Genomic DNA, 14,966 nt, shown 5'->3' on the forward strand with positions numbered 1-14,966 from the left:
ACTTACCCTCAGTGTCATGTCCCCTGCTAGCCAGAGACCCTGCTTTTCAGTCATTGGAGCAGGAGGACAGAAGTTGGCTGTAAGTTAGCAGAATCCCCAGATGATTTTAAACTTTGTGCAATCTATGTTCTAAATTGCATGGGGAACCTACACCATCACATGAGAAGAGGGTGGGTGAATAGGGTGGATGTTCACAGCAGTGCAGGTACTTCACTGTGCAAAATTTAAAGAACTACAAGCATGACCAGATCCAGGTGGTAGAAGGGCTTTGGGCTTCAACAGCAGTGCTCCCTGCTTTATGGCAATCACTTTGCAGAAGCTGCACTGAGTCTTGTGATATGGGTAGGAGGCAGCGGCAGAGCAAGCCGATCGGGCACCTGGAGTGGTGTCCGGGGGCGGGGCCAGCTGGGGCAGGTCGCTCCGTGGGGCCTCCGAGGTGTCTGCCTGCCTGCCTCCTCCCACTCAGATGCCCTCCAGCTGAGGGGGAGGCAGCGGGTGGACTGTTTGGGGCAGCATGGAGCCTGCAGGCGCCCAAGCCACCACGCCACTCCCAGGAGAGACGCGTGGCTCGAATGCGCTGCAAGCCCCACAGTGAGTGCCGCCCAGCTTTTTGTCACCCTCCTGAGTGGTGATACCCGGGTCCGGCCGCACCCACCGCACCCTTCCTTCGCCCCTGGTAGGAGGGAGGAGCTGCCTTTTCAAATGAAAAAATTAAAGGTTTCACAGAGTGCCTCAAGGCCCTTGGAGTACCTGAAGCAACTTTCTGGATTGCAACATTTTTCTTTACGAAATACTCTCTCACCAACAGCCCTGTGGAAACAAGACAAGGAAAACTAGCAATTCAATGGACAATATTGTATTTATTGCACAAAGTTCCCCTAAAATTGGGAATGGTTATTATAATACAAGTGCACATCTTGGGAAATATATATATATACAAAAAACACGAAAGATAACAAGTATGTACATTTTGCCCGGCATATTACACATACCACCATCTACATAATTTAGAGGAGACTGAAAACAAACAAACAAACAAACCCTCTTGAAACATCTACCTTAACTAACGGGTTTTAAAAGGCGAGGTTTAAAATCCGGCTTTGGATTTCCCCGCTTTTCTTGGCAGCCTTGCATTTGCAAGCTGTTGTAGAAAGACATTTGCTAGTATGTATGTGTAATACACTTAAAATTTATTCTCAGCCTTAAAATTAAGACATATTAATGGACATTGGGAATATTGCAAAAAATCAAAGAGATTAGTTTTGCATATACATTGTTCTGAAAAGCATGATACATTAAGAGGTCAACACTACAGTGCTGTTATAGTTCCCTTTTTAAACAAAAAACAAAAAAAAATCCAAACAAACAGGTGTGTGTAGTACCTTGATTCTGCATGTACCATAAACAATTATCAGTCACAGGAAAGCATGCCATCATGCTACAATGTCTTTTGCACAGTAACCATTCCAGAAATTCGGACAAGCATAAAAAATATTTATTCTTGCATCTCAAATGAACCCAGTGCTGGGGAGAGATGGGTAGCGTTTGGTTATCAAATGCTTTTGAAGGCATGTGAGAGACTACATCTATGGCAACACTTATTACTGCTTGAATAGGAGATTTTATCAGGCCACCTTACTGATCCTACATGCAACTGCACTTGCAAGTCGGTGTGTAGGATCGATACATTGGAACATCACACTTCAGAGTGTGAGCTCACCTAGGGAGCAACTTGAACGGATGTTTCTGAAACAGCAAAAACCACCATCAACTGATGTAGCATAGCAGCTGCGCACACTATTGTAAAACAATGCAGAAATGGATGGAAAGGAAGTGTGGGATGAAGGACTGGAGACATCGTATGCCACCATTAAATCTAGGAACAGTACAAATCTTGGGGTTCTGGGGTAAGCAATTTATTAGGGAGGAGGTATTGCTCAGCAGTAGGGCAAATGTTTTGAATGGAAAGTCCCCAATTCAATCCCTGCCATTTCTACTTAAGGATTGGGAGAGTCAGTTCCAATCAGAATTTAGATTACTAAGCTAAGTGGGACCAAACGTTTTGATTCAATATGGACTAGCTCCTTCTGTCTGAAATCCCTAAGAAAGCATAGCAGCGCATTCTTGGTCCATTTGTACAGGATGCTTCTCCAGCTGTGTGACAACCCCCGCTCTATATGGTGCAGCTGCCAGATCAGGGTGTGCAATTGTAATCTTCAACCTACCGTATGTACCCATGTCTAAACACTTCAGCCTGAAGAAGCAAAAGCACTTGAGCAAATGCAATAGTCTCACCGAAAGTGGCGTGAGACTTAAATTACGAAACTATTTGCAGGATTTAAGCGGAACCAAAAATCACTAGGGCATGCAATTTTTCCCAGGACTGCAATCTTCACCTGCACAGAGAGCAAATAGTTAAAAGGTCTGGCATGGCAGGTGTTATTTTAGTAAATGAGAAATATATACGTTTAATTTTCCCTGTGGGATGACATATGAAACTCAGAACACTAATAATTAAAATAATTAATGACGAACATATGGTTAGTGGTGGCTAGGTGCTAGGAAAATTGAGCCCGCATGTCCCAATATTCAAAGTGAGGTAGTAGAGCCTGCTCAGAATATTATCTATTCATCTACTTATATGCATGTCTTATAAATTATGGCTCCCTCATTAGAAATATTTGATGCTATTGCTTAATCAAGGATAAAACTATGAGGGGGAAGGGACTACATAGCTACTCTTTTTTTATTTAAGCCAATTATTAACAAACAGGGTGGCATCATCAGAGTAGCTTCTACTAAATGATGCTGATGCAACTGTTAAACTGTGGTGTAAAACGAAATCTGGTGCTTCAAAACAAAATTTGCTTAAGCAGTTAAGGACAACATTTTTTCAGTACTCTTATTCTGTATCCAGTTTTGGCTTTTATCTCTCTTTCATACCAACTTCCTTAAATCTGCAAATTTTAGGTTTTATGAAGTTAAGCACCTGAATCACCTAGATATTAACGGGCCTGGAGGGCTGGTAACTTTTATTTATTGTGCTTCAAACAGGACAAGATCAAAGTAAACAAAGTCTTGTGTGTTTGGTTGTGTTTGAAATCAACATTAACAAAATGTGGGAGACAAATTTCATTTGACATTTCCTAGGCCAAATGTTCTGTTTTCTGGAGTATTTAGATAGCAACACAACATCAGAACAACATCAAAGGCATAAGATCAATCACACACCCAAATTATGGTAAAATGAGACGTGTTTCTTGGCTTGAACTCCCAGACACCATATCCATGGGGAAATGCCTGCAAATACATTTCTGAGGTGAGTGCTATTAGCAGGCTACGATCCAAGTCCCTTACCTCCATGTAAATTGAATTTTTCCCCCAGTAAAAGAAATCTTCAGCAGTCTCAACTTTTAGCACAGAAATGGTTAAAACTGTTACAAATAGCTGTAGCTTTGTTGTTATTTGTTTTAAATGCTCTCCTAATTTGTACCAAGTAGCCAGCTGGTTCTATTCTCTTAAATAAACAGTAACAAGACTGCATATGGTTATGAAGCAGTTCTAACCTCCAGTAATCCTGTGATTTTAACAGTTTGCAGTTATATGCATTTCAGAAGTTATTGCCCAAGCCAGCCCTCCACGTTCTAGTGTCTTCTCTAGTGATCCGAGTCTCTGGTCTGGTCTTTTATTTATTTTTTTATGAATGGAAAGGGAAGGAGGGAAGGAAGGAGGAAACAACTTCATTTGTTTGCACATCATGTATTCAGTCGCAGAGGCACACAGTCAAGTCAGCAAGCTGTTCAGTCTATTTGCCTGAGGGCAAGAAAGAGCCCGGACAAGAATGGTTCATGTTTGCTTCCTTGTCTTCCCTTTTATAAAAAATAAAGTTATTGTCTTTGCCCTTTGGTATTTTAGAGCAGAATCTGGGCAACGTAAGGAGAGTGGGTGCTTGCTACAGCTGCCAGTAAAGGGAGGTCACTGGATTCAATCCTGAAAGAAAGACAGATGGGCATTTTCAATCCAAGCTCGCACTCTCAATATTCCGCAGCTTATTAACATGGTGTGATATTTGTCTCATGTCAAGGTACCTGCACTTAGACTATTAAAACACCAGCAGTTGTATATTTAAAAAGAAATAAAGCCTTTGAACTGTCAAGACACTCAAAATATATTGCAGTAGCCCATATGCATTTCTATAATTAAAGAGCATGCTAATTTATATCATAAACACACATGACCAGGTTGTTTGTCACAAGTAGCATTCCCTCTGGCGACAGGTCTGTATTACTAAAGATTTAATTGTTTCCAGCTGTCTTGGGACCCAAAGTTAACTGAAGCAAATGAAAAAATTCCAACAGACCCAATGAATCTTAGATTAGACCCTTGGGTTGAAATTTAGATTGCATTCTTAAAACTAGATGGGAATTAACACCTCTAGAACTTTTCCCTCTAATTTCTCAACAGGACATCTAGAGTCTATAACAAGACTTGCTTCTTCTGTAAGGAGGGTGGTGTGCACTTTTCACTAGGCAAACAGCTGTTAATCTTCAAGCGTCACCTCTCATTGCTCTCGGAGGGCAGCAGTAGGCTGGGTTTCGATGGGTAGGTTGTAGTTTGAGGTTTACAGCACAATCCTATGCATGCTTTCTTCAATGCGCAAGGAAATGAGAATGGAACTGTTGTCCTAGTTCAGGCATAGGCAAACTCGACCCTCCAGATGTTTTGGGACTACAACTCCCATCATCCCTAGCTAACAGGACCAGTGGTCAGGGATGATGGGAATTGTAGTCCCAAAACATCTGGAGGGCCGGGTTTGCCTATGCCTGCTCTAGTTGCTGATTCCAAGCACAGCTGGAAAACTAACTTATTTCCTAAGCAGGATGTGCATTAAAACCCTTTCGTGTTCTGAAGAATTCTGCAGATGGGGAGAATATGCTTAAAATGAGAAGATTGCTGCTTATAGTACAGCCTTATCAATGGCACTGCTACTTAAGAATGGGCAAAATCTTGAGACAAATAGCCCTACAGCTTCATCTACTAGTATAGCCTGTGTGTTCAGGATAAGGTTACATAAGAGCTGAGGACAAGGAATCTATATGGACCATACCCCAGTACCACTCCTAGCTCCTTCACATGCACTCGCATCTGGCCTTTGAGATATTCAGACAACATTTTGCTCTTGAAGTACAGTTCCTGCAATCGATCTTCAAGGTGCATGACACACTGGAGGCAAAAGGAAAGAGAAACAATGTCACAAACCACTCCCCAATTTCAGCCAAAATGACATCCCATCCAACCATGCTACCTTCAAGGTACATCAACGTAAATACATTTTGAGTTTATTTCATGAAAACAAACTAGTACAGGTCTATGTCCATTGAGGAGTTAGATCAAATTACATCTTTCTTTTTTTTAAGGTACCGAAGTGACTGATTAGATGTTAACAGGTTGGGCCTTTATCATCTACTGAAACCAGATGGCTATGTTGTTGAATATAACCAGGGATATGCTGAAACAGGGAAATGTTAAGTGTTGTGGAAATATTTACCTATGTGAGATTTATACACTCTAGTTCACCAACTGTTTGTGGGAGCTTGTGAAAAGAGGTAATATTTACTTCATTTCAAGTAACTATTTTTATTTTATTTTAAAAATACGTAATTGTATATTACTTGTAAGCCATCTTAGTAGATTTTGTATCCTGAATGGTAGGATATCTCTCTATCTATCTATCTATCTATCATCTACGGTATCTACCTTCAATCAGTGGTGCCAGGAAAAAAATACCCTCATTCTGATTTGGCTTTGTGATTTCATTTTGCCTCACAGGTTGGGTACTTACAAAATTTGGAGATAAATTATGCTTGTAAAGCTGAAGAGTGGAATGAAGCAAATTGGAGACAAGGTTAGAAACTAGCACATCCTTCCCGAGTTTATTATCGGTGATTCGCCTCTGACTACTGGCAACTTGTACTGTCCATTTATCCGTGTCTGCGATAATGCAGACAGCTTCTGCAATTGGTTCATCCAGAACAGGGTGCTAGAAGGCAAAGAGAAATACGAGGTGTAAGCCACAATAAACATTGTGAATAAATAAATACATTATTTCTGAGCATCAGTGGGATTTGTGAACACTCCTTGAAAAAAAATAACCTTAGCATGAACACTTGGAAGAATTTAGTAGTTGTGCACACACTTTGCCACATGTGCTTTGGGCTAAATCCTAGCACTATAAAATATAGCAATTAAACTTTCACTGCATTCAGTGCAGCCAAGAAATAGGATCCTAAGAACTGTGTAACTAGCCAGCATGCCCACGGGAGTCTTGCGCTTATGGTTCTAGAACAGCAGTCCCAGATGCCACATGGCAAGCCATTTTTGCAATTGCTATAAGCTTCTAAGGCATGGAACCATGGAGAAAAGTAAACCCTTAGACATGCCTAAAATATTGTTTGAATTTCTCTCTGTGTGTGCGCACACGAGCCCGCTTCTGATGTAGAAGGAAACTTCCAAGTCTCACAGGTTATTGAAAAGATACATAATTTAAAATCCATTAACTTTGCCTATGAGGCAAATCAGTTAAAAGCCCCAAACATCTTTAAACTGTTTTGCCCTTTTCTCTTTGCAAAATTACCCCTTGCTAATTCTGCATTTTTCTCTGGTCTGAGCAAGTAGGATCAGTTTAGATATGGCTCATAGTTAGCTTCTACTAGATACTACAAGAAGACCAGCAGAGGGTGCAAGGAAACACTTATGTAATAATGGGTTTGAAGTATTTTTTCATATGTATTCTTTTAAAAAACACACACACACACAAACACAGATTAAGCATGTCGCATTATTCAGATTTGGGGTCCTCAACTGATTTAATTCCCAATATTAGAAAAACAATGTGAGCAAACAAGGATACTTTTAATTTTCACATCTAGGGTAGAATATTCTCTATGTATATTCCCCATGACTATTATTGATGTTTGAAGTTAAATTATAGTCTAGGGGAAAAACATAAAAATTTTCTCTTTTTTGGATATAAAAATGGGATGGGAAACATTCATTTCAAGTACACAGTACAGTGGTACCGTGTTTCTCATATTATAAGACATGTCTTATATTAATTTTTTCCTGAAAAAAACACAGCATGGCTTATTTTCAAGGGATGTCTTATTTTTTAATTAAGTACCGGTACCGGTATCTGTACAGACCACAGACCTGCTCCCACCGGGTCTTCGCGCGCAGCAGGCAGAGGCTGTAGCCGGGTCTTGGGGCTGTGCGCGCTGCGCGCTGAGGCTGCAGCCGGGTCCCGGGTGTCCACGCGCAAAGGCTGCAGCCGGGTCCTGGGGCTGCGCGCGCTGAGGCTGCAGCCGGGTCCCGGGTGTCCGCGCGCAAAGGCTGCAGCCGGGTCCTGGGGCTGCGCGCTGAGGCTACAGCCAGGTCCCGGGTGTCCGCGCGCGGTGCGCAAAGGCTACAGCCGGGTTCTGGGGCTGCACGCGCTGCGCGCTGAGGCTGCAGCCAGGTCTCGGGGGTTAACGCGGCAGCAGCAACCCTTCTTTGCCACAGACCTTCTTCCACCACCCGGTACGGCTTATTTTCGAGGTATGCCTTATATTTTTCCACCTCAGGAAAATCCTGCCATGCCTTATTTTGTAGGGATGCCTTAAAATATGAGAAACACGGTACCTCGACTTACGAACGACTCGACAACCTAATTTTTTGACTTACAAATGGGGGTAATGGCCGCGCGCTTACGAATGTCTCGACATCCGGAAAATAACCGCGGTGGTTTTAGATAGGGATTTTTCGACTTACAAATTTTTAGATAGGGTTGCTTCGACTTATGAATTTTTCCGTTTTCAATGCATTCCTATGGGAAATCACGTTTCCAATGACGTTTTTCGACTTACGAAGTTGCCTTCGAAACGGATTAAATTCGTAAGTCGAGGCACCACTGTACTTCTAGAAACAAAATGTTAGTTTCTACATCCAGTGTACTTTTGACCTAAAGGCTACTGTGACACCAAAAATGGTTGAAGGATGAGTTTAAGCCAACTGTTTGTCTTAAAAAGCCATTTAAAATAGACATTTCTAATTGTAATGTTTAATATATATTGCCTTCTTAATAGTTCGTTATTACTTTTATATATTGGTAATGACTTTTTTAAAAAAACCATTTAACATTTTTTAACCATTTAATATTTTTTCTCAGTGATTTGATAAGAGCATTTAAAAAATCCCTTTGTGTATGAGATTGAGTGGAGAAACAGATAGCTTGGAGGTCTTAGGAGCCAAAAAAAGATGGCAGCAGCCATCCTTTTGCTTGCCTCCAGTAACTCACAGTATTGGTGAACCTGTGGCCCTCTAGGTATTGTTGGACTGTAACTTCCAGTTAGCATAGTCATTGGAAGGCCATGATGGGAACTGTAGTCCAGCAATATCTAGAGGGGACCGAGGTCCCCACCCTTGTGCCTTCCAGACTTTAGCTCATGGCTAAATCAGATGACAAGGTGGCTTACAAGGCAAGGTGATTTTGATTTTAAAGGATCTTCAACCATCATAGAACTTAGAGGCTCAGAAATCTGACTGCCAATGGAAAAAAGGCACCCACAATGGATTTGTGCCAATTTCTAAGAACATTATATTTAAAGGACTTAAGGACAACAAGCTTTTTCTGGATTTGTACCATTTATTTTTAAAGTTATTTTATCTGGGCCTTATCTTAATCTGATATTGAATGGTTTTGTTTAACCCAACTGGCTGCAAAATTAGCAAGCAGTCTGTCAATATTTTATTTTTTGTTTATGTATAATTTAAGAGGCTTCCCAAAATGTTAATCATGGTGTTTCCATATCAGACGCCACACTACAAAGGATATTGGCAGTAACCCTCCAATTCATAAGTCTCAAAAACTGTCGTTCTATACTGCATAAATGTTTCTCATCTCTGTAACCGTTAGGAAACTTTGTTAAATGAGATTGCGGTAATCAGAAATGCTTAACAGAATTACAACTTCATTTCTATTCCAGCAGGCTCCAGAAATATTTCCTTTTGTGGACTGTCAAATATAAATTCATCTGTTGGATATAGTTTAAATTACCTGCACCGCATGCGACAAATCTGACATCAAACAGTGTCTCAGTTTCTCATCATTTCCTACTCCTTGCAAAACAAAGTCAGGTACGTAAGATGAACAGTAGCCACCTAGCAAGGACCTTCCAAAATTGGCAATACTGGGCTGGACAGAGTTCACTTCAATTAATTTTGACCTGAAAGAAAGGTATAACATGGGCATGTATACTACAACTAGCACTGTTTTCTCTCTATTTCAGTGTGCAATCTAGTGCACAGTTTATGTACACTTAAGACCCTCTGCTTCAGTGGGACAGGAATCACGTAAACCACAAGGCTGGATGACAGTCTTTGGGGGAATCGTTTTGTCTTCATGGTAGAAGGGTAAAGATGTTAGAAAATGGGTTGAAAGAAAGTTTCAGTTTGAGGACAGTAGAAAGTACACACACCTAAACGATATGAACCAGTGCTGAAACTAATAATTGTAACAGTTTTGGTTCCCTTAGTCAAGTGCTGTTCTTTTAATAGACTTTCCTAAATGAGCAGTATACTCCACAAAGTGTGAAAGGTAATTAGAGCCTCTTTTAAGTTGCAGCCTCAGTGAAATAAGCAACTCTTACATTGCTGCATTGCTTAAATTAATGCCTGGCCGGGGGACAGTCCAGCTGAAATAATCAATGCATGATGAAAGCATAGGGCTGGATCCAGACTACCGTAAGTCATGCTTTACTCCTACTGAAACGCATAGGTGCAAGTTGGTCATGGGTAACTTAATTCCCATTGACTTCAATAGGGCTAAAGCAAGGCCAAAGTAGACTGGATCCATCCAATGAGATTACAATCTATTTCTATAATATATACACAGTATTTTCTGTCTCTAAGGTGCCCTGTTTGCCTTTTAACTCTAATGCCATTGTTTCGTAGAAATGTAATACATTTGGCCTAATCTCGATAAGAAATACATACCCAGGAAAAGGTATGTCCTCTTCTTCTGCCCACTCTTCTTGCTCTGCTCCGTAATAGTTACTGCTTGTTCTGGCCACATCATGACCAGCATCTTCGCTTTCACTGTCACCAAGGGCACTGTCTGAGCTCTCATTTCTTGGAATGTCCCAATCCACACCTGGGTCAGCCTTTTTTTCAAAGTTCTCTCTGTCCCCATGGGGGACGCACATAGAGATTTTGTCTCTTTGGTCCTGCTCTGCAAAGCAGTTTTTGCAAGTCTCTTGACGAACGGATTCCATAAACTTACAAAATTGACTGGGGGGCTTTTTGTTCTTTGTACACACTTTTGGGGGAAACTCTAAGCTACTGCTAGGATCTAGAATGTCTGTTGTTCCTTTTACTGGAATATCATCAATAGTCCTGTTTTCTACTGAACTTTCCTCATATTCATCAAGCAAGCTTGCACTTTCTGCACCATAAGGAGTCCAATTCTGGATCTCTCTGGCAACCTCAGGAAACACTTCAGGCGTATTCTGATCTCTTTTTTGGTCCTCAAGGGTTTGTGTTGCTTCACAGTTCTGATCAGCAGCTACTCTTTCTTCAGTATCCATCTGGTTGCTGTGCCTGGCCATTTGCTCCACTGCTGCTTGACTTCGGAGCTCGATATCCGAATCAGGTGACATGGAATCTCCAATGAGGAAGGTCACCTTTGTTTGAGCCTCAGCTGTGCTGCAAGGAATTGCATCTGACGAGATTTTGTCAGGAGGCTTCTTCTCTACCATTGCACTTGTAGATCTCATTACTTCAACAGCCTGATTAGCAGAATCTAATGATTCCTCACTCCTCCACGATCCATCTGTTGGTTCCAGTCTGGACTCTGCCAACACGCAGGTTTCTACTGAGGCTGATCCTAAGAAGACCTCTTTCTCTAACTTTATATCCAGGCAAGAGGTCAAGGTTTCTTTGCATTGCTTAACATCAGCAGGTCTTTCTTGGCAGTCAGCAGGTGCAGCCCTGCATTCATCTGAAAGAGCCTCAGCCTGCACTTTTGAGATATTCTGGGTAACTTCTCTTTCCTGTCCTGAAACACCCTCTGTATTTTGGGTAGGGTTAAGAGGGCCTTTGCAATATTTACAGCTGCAGTTAGAACTCCTCATTTCTTCAGACTCTTGAAAGGCTAAATTGCTTCTGTTCTTGTGCATTGTGACTAACACGTACTCCGTTTCCTCTACTTCCCCTTTCTCTAGGGTGGTGGTGATAACAGTGCCAGGCATCACTATGGCTTCATCCTCTCCATTTTCCAGAAGATGAGTCTCTTGCAGTTCAGAGCATCGGATGAAGTAAGTGAGGAAGTACAGCAAACGTTGCACAAGGTCTTGTCGTTTGCCAACCACAACTGTTTTTGATAGTCTGACAGGTGACCCAATAGCCCCATACAGGTCTCCTATAGGACAGAATATAAAAGTAGTATGATAATTACACAACACATGAAAAAATACAGTGTCATGGCCAAAAATCCAGATCCTTGAAAATTTCCAAAAATGGACAATAGGCTTATTATGCAGGTCTTCTGTGTAAAGATTTGAAAATTATTCTGTTGGAATGGCTATGTAAACTTTATCTGCAAAAATATTCTACAGCCCTGCCCTGTTTAAAAATAGCACCAAATCAGAGCCAACTTCAAGAGTGGGATGTAAAACCATTCAATTGCAATAAACGTCAGCCCTGTTAATATGAGTCTTTGCTAAGCTGTATGTAACAAAGGCTACAATTCTAAACAGAATTCCCTAGAAACAAGCCAGCTTGAAGATAATACACCTTTCTTCTGCGTAAGCACTCATAGGATAACACTGAAAAGGCCTTAATGAATGTCTTCAAGAAAGTACGGTAACTATTAGGAAAAGAAAATGCTTCATCCCAAAGCATGAATAAGGGGTACATGGAGGAACAGGAAGAAGGAGCAAGTGGAGCCACTGAGGAGGGAAGGGGAAATATAACTACGGTACTTAGATAAAAAGGCAGGTTTATTTCTTATTTAGGGACGCAGGTGGCGCTGTGGTCTAAACCACAGAGCCCAGGGCTTGCCGATCATAAGGTTGGTGGTTTGAGCTCCTATTGTTCAGTCCCAGCTCCTGCCCACCTAGCAGTTTGAAAGCACGTCAAGTGCAAGTAGATAAATAGGTACCACTCTGGCGGGAAGGCAAACGGTGTTTCCATGTGCTGCTCTGGTTCACCAGAAGCGGCTTAGTCATGCTGGCCACATGACCCGGAAGCTGTCTGCGGACAAACGCCGGCTCCCTCGGCCTATAGAGCAAGATGAGCGCTGCAACTCCAGAGTCGTTCGCGACTGGACCTGATGGTCAGGGGCCCCTTTACCTTTACCTATTTCTTATTTATTTTCTTTTATTCAGTAGAAAACTGTTGACACAGTGCTTTGTTACATTGTTTTCCTTTAACTACACTTCTGCTCAACTGGTTTCCTATTATACTCAACAATTTAAAATTTTTGTCCTTAGAATAAATATCCAAGTGTGATTTCAGACATACCTAACTGTGCCCACAATGGATTGTATGGATGAGATTTCGCCAACATGTCCACACTTTGTGAGGAATGCTTTTCTAGAAAGATTCTGATGGGAGGCTGGCCATTGGGCATGACGGTTGGGACCCAGGCTAGATGGTTTGTCAAAATTGCAGTCAGAAGAGCTGGTAAAAATCTGCAAGGGGGAAAAGAAAAGTCCAGTCACAATCCAAAATCCAACTCACATTCTTTTCCATCCGCTTTTGTAAAGGGAACCCCATTATGCACTAAGCACGCCTCTTGTTATGGTAAAGTTTGAATCAGGGATGCTGGGTCAGAGGGTGGGGAGTCTCATGCACACCCACAATTCCCATGCATAACACTGGCTTCCCAACTGGGAAGGAGCGACATATTTCCAGTGGAAATATGCAGACATAAACTGAAGAGTGAAGCTGCATCTTGTACTAGAGTTTTACAAGCTCCCTAGAGTGCTTAAACTGGGGCTCGTGAATAAAACTGCTATGCAGTCTGAAACTTATTTTTGCTCTGCCGTGTTGCCTTTTTACAAAGCTTACAGTATTACTATCTTTTAAATGTCCTGCATGCAATCCAGAATGTTAAACCTGACAAGTGTTTTTGGATCTGCAGGGCGGAAGCTAGATCACAGTTTGCATGGTGCCTTGGCAAGAAAACCTTATTATGCCAAACCCTGGATTAGCCCCTGAAGTAGTTCTTTTGAAATATGGCCATAGTATTGCACTGTGCTAATTATATCATGGTTTAATTTTTAATAGTTTAGAAGACAATTTTAACATCTGGCAGCCAGTGGCTTCATAGTATCTGGTTTCAGTACTGTTTTGAAGTTATATGGTTTGGCAGTTTGTCTCTAATTTTCTTTTCTGTTCAAGCACATCTTCATTCTGTCAGTCAGCCATCAGGTCTCATTGGCTCAAAGTCTTAAAAGGAGGCCAAAGTTTCAGACTTCTGTTTTTGTTTTTGAATACCATAGCAACCAATTGTAGTTGCAAACACAGCATAATTTTGACTTAAAATTGCTAAAAGGTTTTAAGGAATAAAATATTTTTTCCTGAATAATATTTTTATAAGATGAGATGAAAGTGATTCTTCACTTAAAGCAGACTTTTACTCTACCAAGGATAGGGGCTCAGCATCAGACAATTGTTATTTCCCAATCATTAATGACGCTATTAATATTGCCTATTAAAACATTTTTTTAAATAAAAAACTAATATTTTTAAATACCGTAATAAAAACTAAGTTTATTAACAAATATTTTAGATGCTAATTAATGAAGGATGCAATCTATACACATTTAGTTGGAGTAGGTGCCATTGAACTGAATGGAACTTACATATGACTGCACATGCATAGGTTTCCAATGCCAATACATTAAAGCAGTCAAAGAAAATTAATTATTGTGGAATTTCATGTATTTTCACCAGATACTGTTACTGAAAATACATCTCTGGATTTTGAGTTATGGCATCTTCTGTTTCCTTCATGAGGTTTGCAGCTTTTTAGAAGAACAAAACATTGTTACTGGTGGGGCCTTTACTGAGATTTTGATTCAATTAGTAATAGTGTCTACTATCCCTTTGGTTGGAATGGGCTCCACATATTCCCACATGCCTTTTTCACCACCCACGTCCTCCCTTTTCATTATACATAATACTTTTTTATTCTTTATTTGGGACTTCAAGGGAACATGGGGAAGGAAAACACTGCTTGCCACTGTCTATTTTTTTAAGGACTCTTTGACATTTAATGTTACAACAATAAATAAATAAAAACCAATAGGAGAAAGACGAGAAATGCTTTACTGGTTCTTGGAGGCTTGTTCCATTAAGAAAATAAATTCCTTCATAAAGCGATGGCAGAGCTGGTTCTTCTCAGGCATTCCTGACATCATAGTAAGCCAAACAGGTTCCGCAATCCGTGGCATGGTGTAGAGGTTACAAATTGTTGTTCTTAAGTAAAAAGAAGAAAACAATAGGTCACCAAAGTTACACATCTGTTATAATATATGTCTCCAAGAGCCATTTGTGCCAAGAAAAGATGTTATTTGATTAGCAACTGAAAAGTATACAATGTTCTCCAAGCCGCTCCATGGCTTTCAGAACGACCTATAATTTAATGACATAGCGGTGTCCCTGCACTGTCTCACTGTCACAGAACGTTCCCTTCTGTCCACTCCAATATCTCCAATTGTCTCTCTGGTACTTCTGCATATATGCTTCATTGTCAGATCAAGCTCAATATGTCTAAGACTGATGTTCTCTTCTTCCCAATCCCTTCTTTCCTTGTTCACGTCCTTATCCACCGGAAGCCATCCTTTTGATCAGGCACATACCCTTGTCTTTCTTTTTGACTTCTCTTTCTCCTTTGTTCCTCATATTCAGTCTCGCTTAATCTTACC

The 14,966-nt window shown here is 40.9% G+C and overlaps 1 protein-coding gene across 3 annotated transcripts in view; it reads right to left on the reverse strand.

Moving 5' to 3' along the window:
- Positions 1-840: 840 nt before the first annotated feature.
- Positions 841-14,966, reverse strand: part of FNIP1 (folliculin interacting protein 1) — an 87,132-nt gene continuing 73,006 nt past the window's right edge. For all 3 annotated transcript variants that reach the window (XM_035105433.2, XM_035105431.2, XM_035105432.2), the window contains 7 exons: positions 14,371-14,517; positions 12,556-12,725; positions 10,030-11,452; positions 9,092-9,260; positions 5,843-6,040; positions 5,108-5,223; positions 841-3,990 (listed from right to left, as the gene is read on the reverse strand). In XM_035105433.2, coding sequence (XP_034961324.1) covers positions 3,912-3,990; positions 5,108-5,223; positions 5,843-6,040; positions 9,092-9,260; positions 10,030-11,452; positions 12,556-12,725; positions 14,371-14,517 — 2,302 coding nt within the window. In that variant the 3' untranslated portion in view covers positions 841-3,911. The remainder of the gene's footprint in view (positions 3,991-5,107; positions 5,224-5,842; positions 6,041-9,091; positions 9,261-10,029; positions 11,453-12,555; positions 12,726-14,370; positions 14,518-14,966) is intronic.

This window comes from Zootoca vivipara, chromosome 2, assembly GCF_963506605.1.
Source record: "Zootoca vivipara chromosome 2, rZooViv1.1, whole genome shotgun sequence".
NCBI classification, from domain to species: domain Eukaryota; kingdom Metazoa; phylum Chordata; class Lepidosauria; order Squamata; family Lacertidae; genus Zootoca; species Zootoca vivipara.